The sequence below is a fragment of the Aspergillus pseudotamarii genome (genome assembly GCF_009193445.1).
Source record: "Aspergillus pseudotamarii strain CBS 117625 unplaced genomic scaffold BDV38scaffold_20, whole genome shotgun sequence".
Taxonomy (NCBI): domain Eukaryota; kingdom Fungi; phylum Ascomycota; class Eurotiomycetes; order Eurotiales; family Aspergillaceae; genus Aspergillus; species Aspergillus pseudotamarii.
The window spans coordinates 78,420-96,689 of NW_022475034.1; the positions used below are offsets into that span (position 1 = coordinate 78,420).

The 18,270-nt window shown below is 50.4% G+C and overlaps 7 protein-coding genes across 7 annotated transcripts; 4 read left to right on the top strand and 3 right to left on the bottom strand.

Annotated features, from left to right (window-relative positions):
- Positions 1 to 2,070: 2,070 nt before the first annotated feature.
- On the top strand, positions 2,071 to 6,806 carry BDV38DRAFT_68018 (ABC-2 type transporter-domain-containing protein). Its single transcript, XM_032063757.1, has 2 exons — positions 2,071 to 2,265; positions 2,330 to 6,806. The coding sequence occupies exon 2, from the start codon at positions 2,331 to 2,333 to the stop codon at positions 6,675 to 6,677; it is 4,347 nt and encodes a 1,448-aa protein (XP_031914596.1). The 5' UTR covers positions 2,071 to 2,265; position 2,330; the 3' UTR covers positions 6,678 to 6,806.
- Positions 6,807 to 7,060: 254 nt separating this feature from the next.
- Positions 7,061 to 8,522, top strand: BDV38DRAFT_281843 (uncharacterized protein; the record flags this gene model as incomplete). The annotated part of the gene is made up of 2 exons (XM_032059651.1): positions 7,061 to 7,394; positions 7,468 to 8,522. The coding sequence occupies 2 exons, from the start codon at positions 7,061 to 7,063 to the stop codon at positions 8,520 to 8,522; spliced, it is 1,389 nt and encodes a 462-aa protein (XP_031914597.1).
- Positions 8,523 to 8,886: 364 nt separating this feature from the next.
- BDV38DRAFT_244063 (uncharacterized protein) lies at positions 8,887 to 9,256 on the bottom strand. The gene has a single exon (XM_032054267.1). The coding sequence runs from the start codon at positions 9,209 to 9,211 to the stop codon at positions 9,053 to 9,055; it is 159 nt and encodes a 52-aa protein (XP_031914598.1). The 5' UTR covers positions 9,212 to 9,256; the 3' UTR covers positions 8,887 to 9,052.
- Positions 8,887 to 10,037, bottom strand: BDV38DRAFT_292133 (B3/B4 domain-containing protein). Its single transcript, XM_032061937.1, has one exon. The coding sequence runs from the start codon at positions 9,956 to 9,958 to the stop codon at positions 9,233 to 9,235; it is 726 nt and encodes a 241-aa protein (XP_031914599.1). The 5' UTR covers positions 9,959 to 10,037; the 3' UTR covers positions 8,887 to 9,232.
- A 1,059-nt stretch (positions 10,038 to 11,096) lies between these two features.
- Positions 11,097 to 12,586, bottom strand: BDV38DRAFT_292135 (DUF2252 domain-containing protein; the record flags this gene model as incomplete). The annotated part of the gene is made up of 1 exon (XM_032061938.1): positions 11,097 to 12,586. The coding sequence occupies one exon, from the start codon at positions 12,584 to 12,586 to the stop codon at positions 11,240 to 11,242; it is 1,347 nt and encodes a 448-aa protein (XP_031914600.1). The 3' UTR covers positions 11,097 to 11,239.
- A 1,870-nt stretch (positions 12,587 to 14,456) lies between these two features.
- On the top strand, positions 14,457 to 14,786 carry BDV38DRAFT_244067 (uncharacterized protein). Its single transcript, XM_032054268.1, has one exon. It carries the CDS (start codon positions 14,490 to 14,492, stop codon positions 14,727 to 14,729), a length of 240 nt encoding a protein of 79 aa, XP_031914601.1. The 5' UTR covers positions 14,457 to 14,489; the 3' UTR covers positions 14,730 to 14,786.
- A 589-nt stretch (positions 14,787 to 15,375) lies between these two features.
- BDV38DRAFT_292138 (MCT family MFS transporter) lies at positions 15,376 to 17,406 on the top strand (the record flags this gene model as incomplete). Its single annotated transcript, XM_032061939.1, has 5 exons — positions 15,376 to 15,448; positions 15,485 to 16,186; positions 16,241 to 16,346; positions 16,409 to 16,684; positions 16,738 to 17,406. The coding sequence occupies 5 exons, from the start codon at positions 15,376 to 15,378 to the stop codon at positions 16,898 to 16,900; spliced, it is 1,320 nt and encodes a 439-aa protein (XP_031914602.1). The 3' UTR covers positions 16,901 to 17,406.
- Positions 17,407 to 18,270: the final 864 nt, after the last annotated feature.

An 18,270-nucleotide genomic window follows, 5' to 3' on the forward strand; every position in this document is an offset into this window, starting at 1 on the left:
GCCGTGCTTCAGCTGGAGTGCTCTGTGGGAATGACACGGTGTAGGGATCATCAGAGCTACTGCAATAAATAGACGCTAATTTCCTGTACAGGGTGGCAACCCTGTTTCTACTGGACACGGGGGTTTATCACATCACATATTGAGCGTCTTCAAGTCATTTCTAGTAAGCTACTAACTCCCAGCACATCTCAATATTTAGTATCCTGTCTAATCAATGGAGACCCCCCACTACCACCGTGCTACGAGAGGACAGTTCCTCCAATGGGTAGTAATAGGCCGGTTAGACTCGAGCTGTCGTGAGAACCACTTTGCATCGGGTTTAAGACACAATGTAACCTACGCCATGCGTTGGACCATGAATCCCAAACGAATGAAATCAAATTTCACAATAATTGTGTACGCATTTAAGAAACCCCATTCTAGTTTGTTTTCTTTCGGCAGGTTTTCTTTGCAACATTCCAACCCAAAGATCGTAGTATTAGACGTACTTGCAATATCCTGCTTTGGTATTAAGCTCCTATTACCTTTCGCTCTGGATGGAGCTTCCTTTCTACTCATGGTGTCATAACTGTTGTTGATATTCATGTTGGTCCTATGTTCAAACATCCCAACCTATGTCCGATAAGCTAGGCTAGGAAGATTGTGGATGCTAGTCAATGAATGTTTAATAGTAGTCATCTCCATGGCCGCCAATCTGTCCTACTTGTCCATTGATATTAACCTAGCCTAGAGCGTAGAAGATCCACATCCCGCAGGTCGTGACCCTTCAGGACGTCAAGTGAGCTCAGCCTTGACCCACTATTGTGATTGCTTGAACGGCCCTGCTTCGGTCATTGGTAATTGGAGTGAAGGAATTGTCATACTGATTAAAAGCCCTATTATAGGGTTAAGCTAGTTCCGGTAACTAAAGCGGGTCAATAGACCAACATTTGCCACTACAATCTCGGACTTACCTCGGTGTGATGGGTTTAACCTTCAGCTGCGGCTGAGACGCTGCGTTGAGTCGAATATGATCAATGGCTTTGCATCCAAGTGGGCCCTGCTCGCAGAGGATCCTCTATTATTCCTGTAAGCACCACTGAGCTGAGAATCGAAAGCGATTCTCTGCTATAATGTAACCGTACTTTCCCTTTGCAGGAGATAGTCTCCTGATGAAATTTTTGCGTGTCGGTGATAGTTCCCCCATTGTTTCTTGTCCTTCTGACGAGCTCATTTCGCAGTATTATGTAGTAGTCATATCAAGTTTGCCCAGATCACACCCCATTAGGACAGCCATTGCATCACAAGATTTTATTGGCAAATCCCATTCATAGTAGCCTTGCGGAGCGGTTAGTTCACACTTGAAGGTAGAGTGGTAGGTGGACGGGAGGAACTTGCAAGATATATATATTTCAGCCCCAGGCAGCTACGCGGATCGCAGTTGTCGATGGTGCCTGAGCAGGTATCAAGGCATTCACCAACTAATAGTTGAAAAGGCGGTCTGATAGGGCAGAGTTTACCGGCAGTATTCGAGAGAGACAGATTAGAACCACCGCCTACCCAAAATGAATTACTACCCCATCACAGTAACCTGAGAAAACAAGAGTATTTAATGTGAGCTCTATAGGAACACATGGGAAGAGTTCTTGAAATTCTGAGAATCAAGAGCACGGAAGTGATAATCTGTCATTCCTCACGGCTCCTGCAAAGCTGTATATTGTCCTACTTCATCGTTATCATCCTCTGGATACACTGTGGTCATACTGATCATAGTACAGTATACTGTGTACTATGTATTGCATAGCCCTCAACGGACGAGGCCTCTTCCGTGATGGTCGGATTTAAGGTCGTCATCTCCGCTCCACAAGCCTCAGGCACCGACGATGGCGGCCTGGAGGCTGGCCGGATTCCGATCAAGTCCACCAATAGGACGCGAAGTCGGCGCCTGCGAGACGCCGTGTCGCCGACATTTTTCATTGTTTGTGGTCCACGTGTGGGCCGGAACATTTTAGCCCGGGAATCAAGCATAACGTTAAATCCGCATTGTATCAGAATTCAGGATTTCAGGTACCGAAAGCAAAGAGAGAATCTGGTACTCATAATGCGCCGCCCACGGGATCCCATTCATCATGTTGAGTCGTTCACTCTACATGGTCTACGACGACGAACAACACCCTCCTTAACTACGCCTCTTCTCTGTTGTCGTTGTACATACATACTACGCTGTATAGTAGTATAGCCATCAACAAGCCTGTTAGAGGCGTCGTCCCGTGCTCTGTGTCCGAAGTGGGTGCTCGACTCTACCATTGGCATCTCCAATATCAAGCTGTCTTGCTGACCGGTTTTTTAGGATGTCGTCCAAGTCCGAGGTGGCTCCGGACGTCAACCCGGTGACGCAGATCGACACTTCTCCCGACCACGAGGATGATACCTTATCCGACACATCCTCGTCCGTGTCGTCGGATGAGGATCAGGAGCGTCAGTCACTGTCTCGCATCGCTTCCAGTAGACTGGGCCAAGTCCTCTCGGCTACTCATGCGAAACATGACCCCCAACTCGACCCCAATAGTCCCGAATTCAACCACCGTCGTTGGGCTCAGTTCGTTCTGAGGCGGATGCACGAATGCGGCATTGAGCCACCACAGCAAGGTGTCGTCTTCAAGGATCTTCAGGTCTCTGGGTCAGGATCGGCGCTGCAGTATCAGGAGACGGTACTTTCCACATTCGCCATCCCTTTCCGCACGGCTTCCCGAGCGATCGCAGGACAAAAGAGTGTCCCTCGCCGTCAGATTTTGCGCGGCTTTGATGGTCTCCTCGAGGGTGGGGAGCTTTTACTCGTCCTGGGTCGACCAGGAAGCGGATGTTCCACTCTGCTAAAGACGATATGTGGTCGTATGGGGGGACTGACCCTCGAACCGGCAAGCACGATCCACTACAATGGCGTCGGGTATGAGGATATGATTAAACACCACCGGGGAGAAATTGCCTACAATAAGGAGGTTGACGAGCATTTTCCACACCTCACTGTGGGCCAAACCCTCTCATTCGCCGCCCATGCCCGTGCGCCTCGACGACGGATCGAGGGTATGACTCGCAGGGATTTTGCGGATACCATGACCAAGGTGGTGATGTCAGTGTACGGCCTCTCACACACGGTCAACACCAAGGTCGGGGATAACTTCATCCGCGGAGTCAGTGGGGGGGAACGCAAACGGGTCAGTATCGCCGAGATGTTCCTGTCGAACTGTCGGATAGGTGCTTGGGATAACAGCACCAGAGGCCTAGATGCCGCATCAGCCCTGAAGTTTGTGAGAGCGTTGCGCCTGTCCGCCGATATGAGTAACTCCTGCCATGCTGTGGCTGCCTACCAGGCTTCCCAGTCAATGTACGACCTCTTTGAAAAGGTCGTGGTCCTCTACGAGGGGTATGAGATTTATTTTGGGCCGTGTGACGCGGCAGTCGAATACTTCCAGCGGATGGGCTGGGAACGACCGGAGCAGCAGGTGAGCCCGGACTTTTTAACCGCCATTACCAACCCCCAGGAACGAAGGGCCCGGCCGGGCATGGAGGACAAGGTGCCTCGGAGTGCGAAGGAATTCTCGGAGTATTGGAAGCGCAGCTTGGAATATCAGAAGCTTCGCACGGAAATTGGCAACTATGTGCAGGAACACGCTCCGAATGGTGAAGCCGCTCAAATCCTGCGGCAAGTCCACGAGGAAAAGCAAGCCCGCCATACACGGGCGAACAGTCCATATCTCCTGTCGATCCCGATGCAGATACGACTCTGTGTCCGGCGGGCCTATCAGCGTCTGCGCAACGATTTGCCCACAGCGATGTCGACAGTTGTTGTCCAGACCATCCTATCCCTGATCATTGGATCCGTCTTCTACAACTCGCCCAATTCCAGCAATGCCTTCTTTCAGAAAGGCGCTGTCCTATATTTCTCGGTGCTTATGAACGCTTTGATCACTATTGGTGAAATTATGCAACTGTACGCCCAGCGGCCCATCGTGGAAAAGCAGGCGGCCTATGCCTTTGTGCATCCATTTACCGAAGCCTTGGCGAGTGCCCTGGTTGATCTGCCGATCAAAGTCCTTCGCTGTTCCGTGTTCAGTATCATCCTTTACTTCTTAGCCAACCTACGCCGGGAGCCGTCTCAGTTCTTCATCTTCTACCTACTTCTGATATGCACCGTTCTCACCATGTCAGGAATGTTTCGCAGCTTGGCTTCTTTGACCCAGACCGTGGGGCAGGCCATGGCGCTTGCCGGTATCCTGGTTCTATGTATTGTAGTCTACACGGGATTCACGTTGCCACAGCCCTATATGCATCCATGGCTCTCCTGGATCCGCTGGATTAACCCTGTTTACTATGCATTTGAGGCTCTCGTTTCCAATGAATTCCATGGCCGGGATTTCGAATGTGCTTCATACATCCCGTCTTATGGCACTGGCACATCTTTTATTTGCTCGGTCGTCGGTGCAGTTGCTGGTGAACGGTTTGTCTCTGGGGACGCCTTCATTGAGCAGAACTACCAATATTCCTATTCGCACTTGTGGCGAAACTTTGGCATCCTGATCGCATTCCTGATCTTCTTCCACGTACTTTACCTCACTGCAACGGAATTTATATCGGCAGACAAGTCTAAAGCAGAAGCATTGGTATTTCGGCCTGGCCATGCTCCTAGCTACTTGCAAGACGGCGACGGTATTGAGGTGGAGAAGACAAACCCTACAGCGGAGGTCAGGGCTGACGCAGATTCTATCCGCCTTCCCGAGCAGAAGGATATCTTGTCCTGGAAATCAGTTTGCTATGACATTCCGGTCAAGGATGGAACCCGGCGTCTGCTCGATGACGTGAATGGATGGGTCAAGCCTGGGACGTTGACAGCTTTGATGGGGGTTTCTGGTGCTGGAAAGACTACTCTGCTGGATGTACTTGCCCAGCGAGTGTCGATTGGCGTCGTGACAGGAGATATCTTTGTGAATGGAAAGGGCTTAGCCGCGAATTTTCCTCGTCGAACCGGTTATGTCCAACAACAGGATCTTCATCTTGAGACCACTACGGTGCGGGAGGCTCTCCGCTTTAGTGCTATGCTTCGTCAACCTCGATCGGTGTCTCAGCAGGAAAAGTATGATTATGTCGAGCAGGTAATTCAAGTCTTGGGAATGGAGGACTATGCTGAGGCAGTCGTTGGTAGACTAGGTGAAGGGTTGAATGTGGAGCAGCGAAAGCTTTTGAGTATCGGGGTGGAGCTCGCTGCTAAGCCAACCCTTTTGGTCTTCCTCGATGAGCCCACCAGTGGCTTAGACTCTCAGAGCTCATGGACGATCTGCGCGTTTCTCAAGAAACTTGCCAACCAAGGCCAGGCGGTACTGGCAACGATCCACCAACCTAGTGCCATGTTATTCCAAACCTTTGACCGCTTGTTGTTCCTAGCGAAAGGGGGAAGGACAGTCTATTTCGGTGATATTGGCAAGGACTCCCGCATTCTGCTAAACTATTTCGAGCGAAACGGCGGCCGAATCTGCAAGGAGCATGAAAACCCAGCGGAGTATATCCTTGAAACAGTTTCTGGTGATGTGGATAAGAACGCACCAGACTGGGTGAAAGTGTGGAACGATAGCCCTGAGCATAAAGACGTACTTGAGGAGCTCGATCGATTGCATTCCACCGGAGGAAGTGATTCCGCATCTTCTACCGATGATGCAGGGAGTAACGATGAATTCGCAATGCCATTACACAGTCAGCTCTATCATGTCCTTCGCCGTGTGTTTCAGCAATACTTGAGACAACCGGAGTATATTTTCTCCAAATTTATTCTGGGCATTGTGTCCGGCCTTTTCATTGGGTTTTCCTTCTGGCAGACTGACAACACGCAGCAAGGTTTCCAGAACTCTCTGTTCAGTATTTTCTTGTTGTGTACGATATTTAACACTTTGGTGAACCAGATCATGCCGAAGTTCGTTGCCCAGCGTGCCCTCTATGAAGTCCGTGAGCGACCGTCCCGAGTCTACTCCTGGAAGGTCTTCATCCTCTCTCAAATGATTGTCGAAATCCCCTTCCAATTTGGACTCGGCGTTTGCTCGTGGGCCTCATTCTACTGGTCTGTCTTTGGCGCCAACCAAGATTCCGAGCGCCGTGCTCTGATCATGCTCTTTATTGTGCAGTTCTTCATCTATAGCGCGAGCATGGCTCAATTCGTGGTATGTGCGGTCGGGGAGCCGGCACTGGCCTCCATGATTGCCACACTGATGTTTGGTCTCTCGTTCGTCTTCAGTGGTGTCATGCAGCCACCCCCTGCCCTCCCCGGATTCTGGATCTTCATGTACCGCGTGTCCCCATTTACATACTATATCGGAGGCATTGGAAGCACAGCCCTGCATGGCCGTCCCGTGCAATGTAGCTCGACGGAACTCAGTGTTTTCGATCCGCCCGACGGCCAAACCTGCGGTGACTATATGAGCAAATACCTCGATTTAGCCGGCGGCCAGTTGTATAATAAGAACGCAACGTCTGGTTGCGAGTACTGCGCCATGGACTCCGCGGACCAATACCTTGCCCAGCGGTGGATCTACTGGGAAGATCGCTGGAGAAACTACGGCATTTTCTGGGCGTATTTTGTGTTTAACATCCTTGGGGCAATCACTCTCTATTATCTATTTAGGGTACGGAAGATCAGCCTAAAGAAATCTTGAGGCCGCCCGTCATGATACCCATCCTTGCTTTGCTTCTACTATATAATAAGGGGCGCCAAATTACACCGTGTGGTGTTTCGATGTGTGGTCTGTGACTCTATTTTTGGGTCAGGTGGTGCGAGTTAAGCGGTTCTAGTTTCTCTAGTAATACTGTAAAATAATTAGCAATAAAAGTTAGGAATCCCCAAATGTCTCTTATTGTCTTGTACATTGGACGGTTGGCTATGTATGAATTCTTGTGATTGAAATTTTCTGGGCCCCAGGCTCCACCCGCGTTGCTGCCTTGAAGTCTTGAAGCCTTGACCTCCCGCCCCCTCCGGATAGGAAATCAATATAAATAAATTTGACCTGGTGGTGCTTCAGCTTTCTTAGAACAACGCACGATGATGCTTTCACCTGGAACAGAGGAGCTGCAGCCCCATCCCTCACCGTTTATGGCGGTGGAGATATGGTGCATGATAATTGACATCCTTTGTGACGCCGAAGAAGAGGACCACGACGAGGGCAGAAGTCGCGCCAAGTGTTCCTTGTACCTCCGTGATTTGATCAATCTGAGTAGCACTTGTGCATGGTTTCGCAACCTTCTAGCTCCGCGTATATTTGCGGTCGTATATCTAAACAACACGGCCAAGAGTGCCTTGTCTATAAAGGCTATCGCCGATGGCAACTTCTCTGGGTGCATCAAAGAGTTGCATTACATCGCCAACTGTGAACCAGGTGTGTGGAAAGCCCGTTATTAACACCCTCACAACGTGCAATATCACGATTAAGCTCACTAGCCCTTCCACAGAGCAGCAAAACTTACCAGTCGAGGATATCTATCCGCTAGAGGTCGACACCGTTCTTTCCAACCTCACTTCTTTCACGGGTCTCCAAACCCTTAGCGTGGAGTTTCCCTTCGACTACGACGAGCTCATGGAAGACTTTGGATGCTCAGGGTTCAACGACGATCCCAAAGCAGCTGTGGTTGAGGAAGGAAAGAATGCCTGGCGGGGACTGATGGCGGCAAGTTTCCGCGCTATTCTGTCTAGCTATGGTTCTCAACACTGGCCAGGAGGTCAAATCCCCCTCTCGCTCACCATCCAGGCACTCAATATTGTGCCGATATCGGTATTTTCCACCGGCGAATTCCATTATTTTCTTTCGCAATTACGGAGATTTAATATGTCTCTGAAGCAATGGGACAACGGTGTCGGATGGATGCTCAATACCTACGAGTGTTTCTTTGGATTTCCAGACTGTCTGGGCCCGTGGTTCTTCAACCATCTCACATCTGTCGAGGAATTCAGTTTTGATCCCCAAGAGTCTGCACCGCTAGGTGATGCAGGGCAACCCCATGCTTACAATATATCCCTGTGGAAGGCTGACATGCCACGGCTGCGAGGCCTCACTCTCGGCAATATCTATTTGTGCCTTGAGTTGAAAGATTTCCTCCTTCGTCATCTTGGTACGTTAGAGTCAATATCGCTGCGAGAGTGCTACAGCTGCAGCGACTGCGTAGGTGGTGAAGGTATGTCTTGGAGCGAACTTCTTTTTGCTCTGGCACAGAAATCTCCGGCTCGTCTCACCTCCTTTTCCTTGCATTGGGACTATCATCAAGAGGACCTACTCGATCTAGAGGACAACATGGCAGATCCAACGCTTGTCGCGCAGGTGCGAAGAAAGCTCGAGATAGAACCCAGCGCCAGAGGATTTCCCTTCTGCTACTGCCATGTGTCTGACAAATACGGGTATGCATCTCTCGACCAGGATGCTAACCGAACAGCCTTCGTGAAAGGAGAGGACTACCGAGGCTACCAGAGACTCATGGCTATCGTTAATTCGAATGCTACTGGGAATCACTAAAACGAGTAAATCTAATGTTGCAGTGAAGCAGAAATATTAACTGCTCTTTCAGCGGAGCATGTACATAGTATGTATCAATATTTTCTTCCTACACCGATCAAGAGCTCGACCACACCGCCTCCTACTATCAGTTCACAGAACCTTTGTCATAAGGTGTGAACAGAATACAAGCTGCCTTCGAATGCCCTGAGAAAAAGGGGTGGACCTGCTTCTGCTAACCTGAGTAGAGGGGTCATTTTAATGTGCATGGGAAGAGGGCAAATGCAGGCCATTAGGCACGATAGTCCAGTCCCCTTGCTAGGTAAGAGAGTTTGTAATGTATTTCTCATGTAAAGGACTTAAAATTCATATTATAATCTCCAATCAGTAATCTATCTGAACGGTCAAGGGTTTGGCGTATGCAGACCCCATATCAAATGACATTTAGAAAGTACAACTTGTACCAAAGTAGCATGATAGTTAAGACGCACAGGGTCGCATAGTTTGTCTATACATAAACGCCCCTCCAACCCAGATAGCTTTGGACCCGCCTAGAGTAGTATGGTAGACTGATTGTCGCTATCCTGGATTCCTCCTATATAAGGCTGCGACCACCGCCAGGAACCGAGGATGATTCCTATCACAGACGCTAGCATCATGATCGCAGGCCAATGTAATAATTCCTCTTGGCACGCATTTCCATAGACCATGTCAGAACTGCTCAGTCGAGCTCAAGCGGAAGAAGAGTCAATAATTCGTTGTGATGTCTGTACTTCGGGAGATAGGCTTTTCAGTGCCGAAGCTAGTTCGTCGGCAGCTTGCTGCAGAATATCGTTTGAAAGCGGCTGTAATGCATCGAGGATAAATAGTACACGCGTGGTATCATCCGTCAGCGCCGTGCGTGGTCCTTGTCGCCAATTCCAGCGGCGGCACGTAATGCCAGTATTATCACACCAGATAGGCTCTCCAGGTGCAGCCAGTTCCGTCTGAGGTTCTCCACCAGAGAATGTCTGGAACGGCTCCTGACCCGTGGCACGCACCAGAAACGGCGCTCCGTCGTACTTGTCGAGGTCTTCGCCTCCAAAGGGGATCTGATGCTTGACCGAAATTGCATTGTATATATCGGTTAACCGGTTGACCCGTGGTAATCCAGTCGCTGCACGACGTGTCAACGCCTCTAGACTGTTGCGTGTTTTCTGGGGCTTGGCTCCGAAAGCCTTATACGCCTCCCTCCAGGCGGCGATGTGTGGAAGTTCCGTCACAGGCGATTTCGAAAGCAGTTCTTTAACGGTAGCTTCTGCCTCCTGGAGGAAAGCCTCACTAGACTCATCACTAGGACCTGGAGGGATTCCCTCTACCACCATCAAGAGTGCGCGGTAATCCGGGCGCAGCTGGAAGATTTCCGGGGCGACGCGAGCCGACTGCAGCATCGTCTGTGCGATTTGTGTACTGCCCATGGCTGGGTTGAAGCTAAATTGTTGAGGTGGAAATTATTCTGTTGTCGGTCTCAGACACAGGTAATGAATTGGGCAGAGCTTGTGAAAGATAAGTTTGAGCAAGATGGGCTGGCTATTTGCTTGAGACTGTACTCTACTTATATATAGGGCTTTGGCAAGTGTGGGTCTGACTCTTCGGGACCCACTCCTATCAACTTCCCAAATGAGTAAGGAAACTGAAAACCCCAAAAAAAATTCAAATTCAAGTTCTCTTGAGGTGATGTATAGCTACAATATAGTCATGCAAAATGCTTCTGTCCGTGGCAAATCTGCTTAGCACTGTAGTGCCGACGTATGCCGTTATTCTCTATTTGATCCTCATTTGCGGAGGGAAAAGAATGTCTCCTTGCCTATAACCTATCAGCCCGAGACATTCAATAGTCACAAAGCCAATGTATTTGAAATGTTCATACAGACTGGATACTGCTCCGTGAGGCTCGACAGACAATGCTGTGGTAAGGGGTTCATGGGCTGCGTTGTTATTCATAACGGAATGGGTGGCAGTCCGCCTGGAAAAGCGGAGAGACCAGTGCCTGGGGGCGTTGCCTTGAGCATCCTCTCTATGGTTGTCCGATATCAATTCTTCTGCAGAACAGAAGGGTGGGAACGAAACAGGTGATATAGTCCCGATCGGCATATGGCCGAGGCTTTGGGCATTGGGTTCATGGCTGTCCAACGTGGAGAGAGCATGATAGTCCACTGTCACCCAGATTTCATCCTCTTGGTTACTTGTTTGAGACGAGGATCAAACCTCACGTGGTTGTGCTGCAACATGGCGGCTGCCATTAGACGCAGTTCTATATTGAGTTCATTCGACTCTGGAGGAGCTGATTTTCCTGATTCCCGTTGCTGGTCGCTGCTGCTTTTCTTTCAAAGCCTGTCTCTACATACTTCCAAAGCATATCCCAGGAGACGTGGTGCGTCCATACGTGTCGTTCGATGTGACCTTGGGGTCTACTGGCTATATTCGGGATATATGGCCATCCTCCCTCCTTACAGAGTAATAGATACCCAGAAATTAATTAATTTAATAGATTATCTGTAGTATCAAGCGTATTGGATTTAAAAGTCCTAATTCAAAAAGAAATATATATTGATCTTTCATTTGTCACGCCCAGAACTTTTCAAATTGTCCTACATGGTCTGCGAACAGCAGCTCGCTGCGCCTTTCTATCACGGCTTTGGGAGTTGACCCAAGGATGATATCATTGAGGTCGGTATGTGGCATCCAGGTGCATAATGTTAATTGAGGCCATTGACAGACAGCCCCTGGATGCGGCCGTTGCGAAACAAATCAACAAAGATCTGGTGGTCCCGTCGCACCTGAGCACTATAAGTATGCGCGAACTCAACCAGAAATTGTGAGAACCCCTCCCCATCTACCCCAATGGCAGCGCCAATGGCCTTTTCTGTAGAGAATTGGACCAGAGGTGAGTGACTACTTTCATCGTCCCCAGCTGCATGCATCATTGCTGTAGCCCGGCCCAGATCGGCGACGACCGCGATCATTTCCTCTGGGTCATTGATGTCTGACCAGTCAAGGTCTACCGCATAGGGAGAAACCTCAGCTACCAGTAAGCCTGCTCCATCCATCTCAGTCCACCCGAGCCATGGATCCGCATGGGCCTGGAGAGCACGCTGCGACATCACCGTCCGATGACCCTCGTGGATAAAGTAGTCCCGGGCTGCACTGTTGGTGACATGGCGAGAGACAGCGGAAGCCTGCGACTGCTTGAGATAAATCACGACATCGTTTTCCAAAGCCTCGGTATTTCCTTCGAGCAGAATGTTGTACGACGGAAGGCCAGCGGAACCGATACCGACACCCCGACGGCCGATGATGTCCTTGACCTGGCAGGAGGCAGGACGGTTGTTTCTTGGTGCCGGAAGCGTTTTTAGATATCCGTCGAAGGCGGCTCGAATCTTGTCCCTCGTTTCATCATCGAGTTCGACAGCACCGCCGCCTCGAATGAACCGTCGTTCCGAATCACGAATTTCGGTCATAGAATCCAGTAGCCCGAACCGGGTCTGCGTACGAGCCGAGCGTAATGCTTCCAGTAGTGGACCCTTTGCTGTGTCCATGGTGAAACGTGATTCCTCCTCTGTGGTATCATTGGCAGCCAGTGTACGTATTTGTTTGCAGTAGGAGTTGCCGAATGCTCGGACAAGGGTGGTAATCTGTTCATCACTGAGGGCTTTTGCGTACCCAATCAAGGCAATCGACGCAGCAAAACGCTTGATATCAAAAGTAAAAGGGCCAACGTATGCTTCGTCGAAGTCGTTGACATTGAATATCAATCTGCCTTCGGAGTCCATGTATGTGCCAAAGTTCTCTGCGTGCAAGTCGCCGTGGATCCAAATCCGACTGGTTTGGTCGTCCAGATATTGAGAGTCATGCTTGTTTTGTGTCAAGTCGTGGTAAAACAGACAGGCACTGCCTCGGTAGAAGGCAAATGCAGAGGCAGCCATCTTCCGAAATTTGACCTCGAAGGCAGCCGGGTCGGCAGCTAGGAGAACTTCAAAAGCAGTGCTGAAAACATTGAGAATTTCCTCACCCCGTTGTTCAATATGGATTTGGTCAATAGTCATATTGTGTGAGTTGAGTCTTGGTTTATCAATGGGTTGATCTGGTCGACCCTTTGTGGTAACAGGACCACCATCCAGTATAAGTATTGGGGGAGCATCGAAAGCCATCTCTGCGGTAATTAGGGAGAGGGTTGCTTCATGAAACATGCATTTCTTGGCTGTGCCACTATCCTGACAACAGGTTCATTATAGTCCGAAACGGTACCTGTGCGAGGGCAATGTGCAGATGTGATTGGGATCTCTATACCTGCCAAGCATAGTGTGGGTACAGCTGTTGCTTGGGAGCGTGGCGGAGTCAGATAACTTGTGGAGATACAGAAATTGACCGCAGTGGCTGTGCCCAGTCAGAACTTCATCGAGAAAGGTCTTCAGGTTGTGTTGTTTTGTTCTTTGAGTATAGAGAGCAGCTACGGTCCATCCCTCATTTCGGCTGAGGTTTCGGCCCCGTCCACACAAATGAGGCGGTTTAATCAATGCAATGTGTATTGTTGTTGGATAGTTGCGTCCTCGCAATGGCTCATAACGGCAGATAGGCTGTCAGTAAATTCCACAAATTCCTCAGTGGGAGCGCAATAATACTGGGATCAAGGACGTGCACTTATTCAACTTGGCCTGGTCGGCTGTAGGTCAATTCCTGAGCAGACCAAAGGGGTCAAAGATCTTCCTTTTATAGGAAGAGAGCATCGGGAGATACGTTAGCAGGGCACATTAGGGCTCGGGGGGGTTAACCAATGTAGTGATCTGACAGCAAATGGTGATTTACCGTAAGGATGAAAGGCCCCGTGACGGATGTATGTACATACCCCAGTGGCGCGATATATCCATAGCACGGTTGATTATCCCCTTGGGGAACTTGAGGCTATTCAGTCAGTCCTCTGTAGAACACTCGGGATAAAACGCTTTTCGCAGGTCATTGGGACTGTGGATCTCGTGTGGGATACCAGGCTGGATCAGGCATTTTTTCGTGTTGGATATTAGAATAGTTAAAGTGTATAAGTTGAGGAAATGCTTCGCAGCTCACTGCAGAACCCCGAAGCGCAATGATGCCAGCACGACCGTTGATGATATCTCACATTGAAGCTCAGGATTAACTACCTGTTGCTCCGTTACCCGGTCTTCCGGTCTCTCAGCTTTACCTTTCCTACGCAAAACTCTTTCAAATAGCAGTTCGTAATCCGTATCATAGTTTCAGACATCTAAGACAGACTTCGAAATGGACATCAATCTTGGTCCTTTCATCGTAGTGAGCAATCCTACCGTCTAGGACGATATAGTGACGGTATGATAGATGAAGCTATAGTTGTGGTGAAACATTCCAGCAGACTATGATACAGTACAATTGACAAGCACAGGGATGTATAGGACTCACTTTAGTTGTGAAAGGCTCCTGTTCTTGTAACGAATCACTGCCTCCTTGCCCTCATCTTCATTGATTGAAGATCAATATGAATCGGCGCTGAGACGGCTTGAGCATCCCGTCTTTTACCTGTTTACCTGGTTCATTCGTGTTTCGAAAGACCCACATGAGCACAGTCTTCTCGTTTTTATACCATTCGAGTAAGGTGACAGTTGTTAAATAGCCCCCATCGATGCGCCAGAGACCCCCGGTTGAATCACCCCGAACACACGTCTAGACCATATAAAATGGCCACTGCTGTTCGAGGGACGGTTCACGGACTCTGTCCATTCCCGAAGTACTCGAATTGATTCTATTGCAACTGGACCTTCGGACGCTCTTGACGTCCGCCCAGAGAACCTGTCGGGCATGGCGCACTCTGATCCAGGACTCACCCGCATTGCAGAGGGCTCTGCTTTTTATGCCTGGTACCGGTGATTCCTCCGGTCGCAAAGTTCCGAATCCACTTTTGGTCGAAGCATTCTCATTCGTTTTGACACGTCAACGAATATGACACTTCCCGAATATCGAAATGACGAGTGCCTTTCAACCTGCCGCATGGCCAAATACCCAGAAACCCAAACTGCCTTTCTTGGAGGAGAGGCCAGTTGGCGTCGAATGCTGGTGCAACAGCCCCCGGTCTTGAAGCTAGCGCGGTGGCATTCTTTCTACGGCGCCTTTGGCGTCTATCTGTACTATGAGGTTCCAGTGCGTGTGAGAGGGAACATCTGGCACCTGTCACGAGGCTAGTCCAGGTATTTCTTGGAGGGAGATCCTGGCAAAACGCAAGATGGCCTACGCATGGACACGCTGTTCGAGCATATCTTTTTTGCGCCACAAACTCGGCTTCAGCGTCCTTGAAGCGCCAAGAATTACTTGGTGGGGTCGCGGTGCGTCCGACCGGGCAATCGTGCGCCATCTCGAGCGCTTGGAGGATTTCGTCGTCGATACCGACCTCCTGATCTCTTCCTGCAGCACTCATAACGGCAGCGAACTCCCCGAAGTCCGAGAGGAAGATCAGACTTTGGACGCACGGTTGGGCTCGCGGATATGGAATACTAGTTATCATGAATTGGGTCTAAGAGCTCGGTGCCAAGAGGAGGAAGGGTGGATGGGAAATGTGCGCCGGCTGCAATTCCAGTATGGCCTGGACGACGATCTCTAGAGGTCTCGAAGAATCTCCTTTTGACTCATCCTTCGACAAAGGACCTGCGGACCATCGAGCCGATAACCCACGGAATGGGAGGCCGACTCCGACAGGACGGATTTGGAAGGAATTTCCCTGGCCGATTCGTCTTGATGACTTGTTTTTTAATGCCCCACCCCGTCTGATAGCTTCATCAACTCTCATATCATTTTCCGGACGACCTCCCACACGTCCTACTTGCTCCCAACTATGGCTACATCGGAACAGGGAAAGGTGTTTGTCTCTTCCGGAGTGGAAATCAACCATCCAGCGGTCGGTGCCAGTGAGCCCCGCCGACCAGTGGATGACTTCCAAGTAGAAGATAATCGTACCGTTCTGGAGGGGCCAACTGTGGATGCAGACAGCTTTCCCGATGGAGGTTATCGCTCCTGGCTCGTGGTCCTGGGCTCCTTCTTGCTGCTGATGTCGTCGTACGGCCTGATGAACTCGGTCGGAGTGTTGCAATCCTACCTGGAATCCCACCAGCTGGCGAACTACTCGAGCCAGAATGTCGGTTGGATCTCCGGCTTGTTTGTCTTTGTTTCGCTGGGCCTGGGGGTCTTCGTGGGCCCCTTGTTCGACACCTACGGCCCGAGAGAGCTGGTCGCCGCCGGGTCGGCCTTCTATGTCCTGAGTCTGTTCCTAACGGCGGAATGCACCCAGTATTGGCACTTCATCATCTGCTTCGGCATTATGGCCGGCATCGGGGGAGCATTCACGAGCACCATCGGGATGTCCTGTGTCCCACACTGGTTCCAGGCGCGTGCCGGCATGGCGATCGGTACGGCCATGGCAGGCGCAGGTCTGGGCGGCGTGGTGTTCCCGTTTATCCTGAAGGGCGCCTTTGCCAACCTGGGCTTCCAGTGGGGCATGCGTATTCTAGCCTTGGTGATTCTCGTGCTGTGCGGACTCGCCTCATTCCTCGTCAAGTCTCGCCTCCCCAAGGGACGGCTGAAGGCGGCGATCGATATCCGATGTTTCAAGGACTCTCGCTTCACCTTGTTGAGCTGTGGGATCTTTGGTAGGTTCCCTCGCGGCCCCGTGGCTGTTGTGATTGTATCGTTAACCGTCGCAGCGCTTGAATTGGAGATGTTTGCCCTCATCGGTCTATTTCCGACGTACGTGACAAAGCAGGGGTTCAATACCAGTGCGAGTGTGTACACACTCGTGGTGCTCAATGTGTATGTCTCCCCCCCTGGATTGACATAGGTTCATCCGGATCCCCTTCTGACCAGGGTTGTAGATGCTCCTTAGTCGGGCGACTTCTTGCCGGCCGGATCGCCGATCGATACGGTCGCTTGAATGTACTCATTATTTTGATTCTGTCTGCTGTTGTGACGATGTTCGTCATCCTTTACCCCTTCAGCAGTCATCTATCGGCCTTGTATATCTTCAGCGCCATCTATGGTCTCTGTTCCGGGTCGTTCATTAGTCTTGCCCCCGTCTGCATTCGGCAAGTGTCCAATGCCAAAGAGATCGGCATGAGATTTGGGACATGCTACTGCCTAGTGAGCTTCGCGTGAGTATCTTCTCGGCTATAGGGCTGTGTGGATCCCATACTGACAGGCTTAGTACCTTGATCTGTATTCCGATCGGGGGTGAAATGTTGGAGAAAGTGGGCTCCCGGATCGTGGTGATCTGGCTGGGCTGTGTCCTTCTGTTCTCCATGTTCCTTTTTATGACCGCACGATGGGCCTGTCTCGATTACAAGTGGCATTGGCGGGTTCGTATTTAGCTCTAGAGTTAGTACGGACTGGAGATATCACTCCAGGACACACCAATCAAGGCACCCCTGGTGGGGATACCTGCAGGAAAATAGTGTTTGAATGGTGCTAAATGCGGCTACTCTCTGGATATTTTTATGCGGGAATTCTGCAATGTCACGCTGGCTAATGACTTGTCATCTGCACGGTTGCTGCAGCCTCCAAAACAAGGGATGGATGATAATCCTGTCTCGCCCAACGTCCACAATCTTGTCGCATCTTAGTCTGAATGAAATTCACAGCTTAACATGCATCTCTATATATCTGTGCTCGTTTGGTTAGCCTGGGGACCCCTAGCGATCCTAGGCATAAGCATCCATGATTTCACACCTGAGCAAGTGGACCAAGGCATCGCTCTCCGTCAGCTTGCTAATACGGCAACTGAAAACATTAAGAGGGATAGAGCGAGTGGTTGCCGACCTGAAGATGCCCGGATACGCAAAGAATGGTATACCTAACAGTGGTCGATATGTTTCCCTGCTAAAATACGAGATTTAACCTATCAGTAGGCGTGAGCTGACCCCAGAGGAAAGACTGCAGTTTACCGACGCTGTTCGGTGTCTGCAGAGCATTCCAACCACCCTCTCAGACGATGTTCGCCAGATTTATCCTGGGGTGCAGACGCGCTATGACGAATTTCTGGCCACACACATCAATCTCACCAGTGTGATCCATCTGACTGTAAGATTTGGAGACTGCGTGGGGAGGCCAATTGGAGATATATGGTCGTTTAACAAACTCTACAGGCAGACTTCCTGGCCTGGCATCGCTACTTTATCCACACGTTCGAGCAAGATCTCAAATCAAAATGCCAGTATACCGGATCCCTCCCGTACTGGGAGTGGGGTTTGGACGCTGAGGATCCTCAACTGTCCGTTCTGTTCAATGGTGATCCGTACAGCATGGGATCGAACGGGGCATTTATTCCGAACCGGGAACCGCCATACTGGGCCGCAATCCATGAGTACCTCCCCGTCGGCACTGGCGGGGGATGTGTTTCTGAAGGTCCCTTTTCGAACTACACCATCAACATGGGCCCTATTGATGGCGCGGGCCAACAGCCAGTGACCTACCGCTTCGAGCATCATCCACACTGCCTCAAACGAGATATCAACCCAACTGTGACACGATCTTCCGTGACTTTTCGTCACATCACGGAGTTGATTCTTTCATACGACACCATTGAGTGGTTCCAGGGCGTAATGCAGAAAGATCCACGGTTTCCTATGCCATCGGTACCATATGGCGTCCATCGCGGGGGCCACGTCGGGGTTGGAATGGTCATGGGCGATGCAGCTGGTAGTCCAGGCGATCCAATGTTTTACCTGCATCATGCGCAGAT

Coding starts and splice junctions, on each gene's coding strand:
- BDV38DRAFT_68018 (XM_032063757.1), top strand. CDS start 2,331: ATGTCGTCCAAGTCCGAGGTGGCTCCGGACGTCAACCCGGTGACGCAG.
- BDV38DRAFT_244063 (XM_032054267.1), bottom strand. CDS start 9,211: ATGGTCTATGGAAATGCGTGCCAAGAGGAATTATTACATTGGCCTGCG.
- BDV38DRAFT_292133 (XM_032061937.1), bottom strand. CDS start 9,958: ATGGGCAGTACACAAATCGCACAGACGATGCTGCAGTCGGCTCGCGTC.
- BDV38DRAFT_244067 (XM_032054268.1), top strand. CDS start 14,490: ATGACACTTCCCGAATATCGAAATGACGAGTGCCTTTCAACCTGCCGC.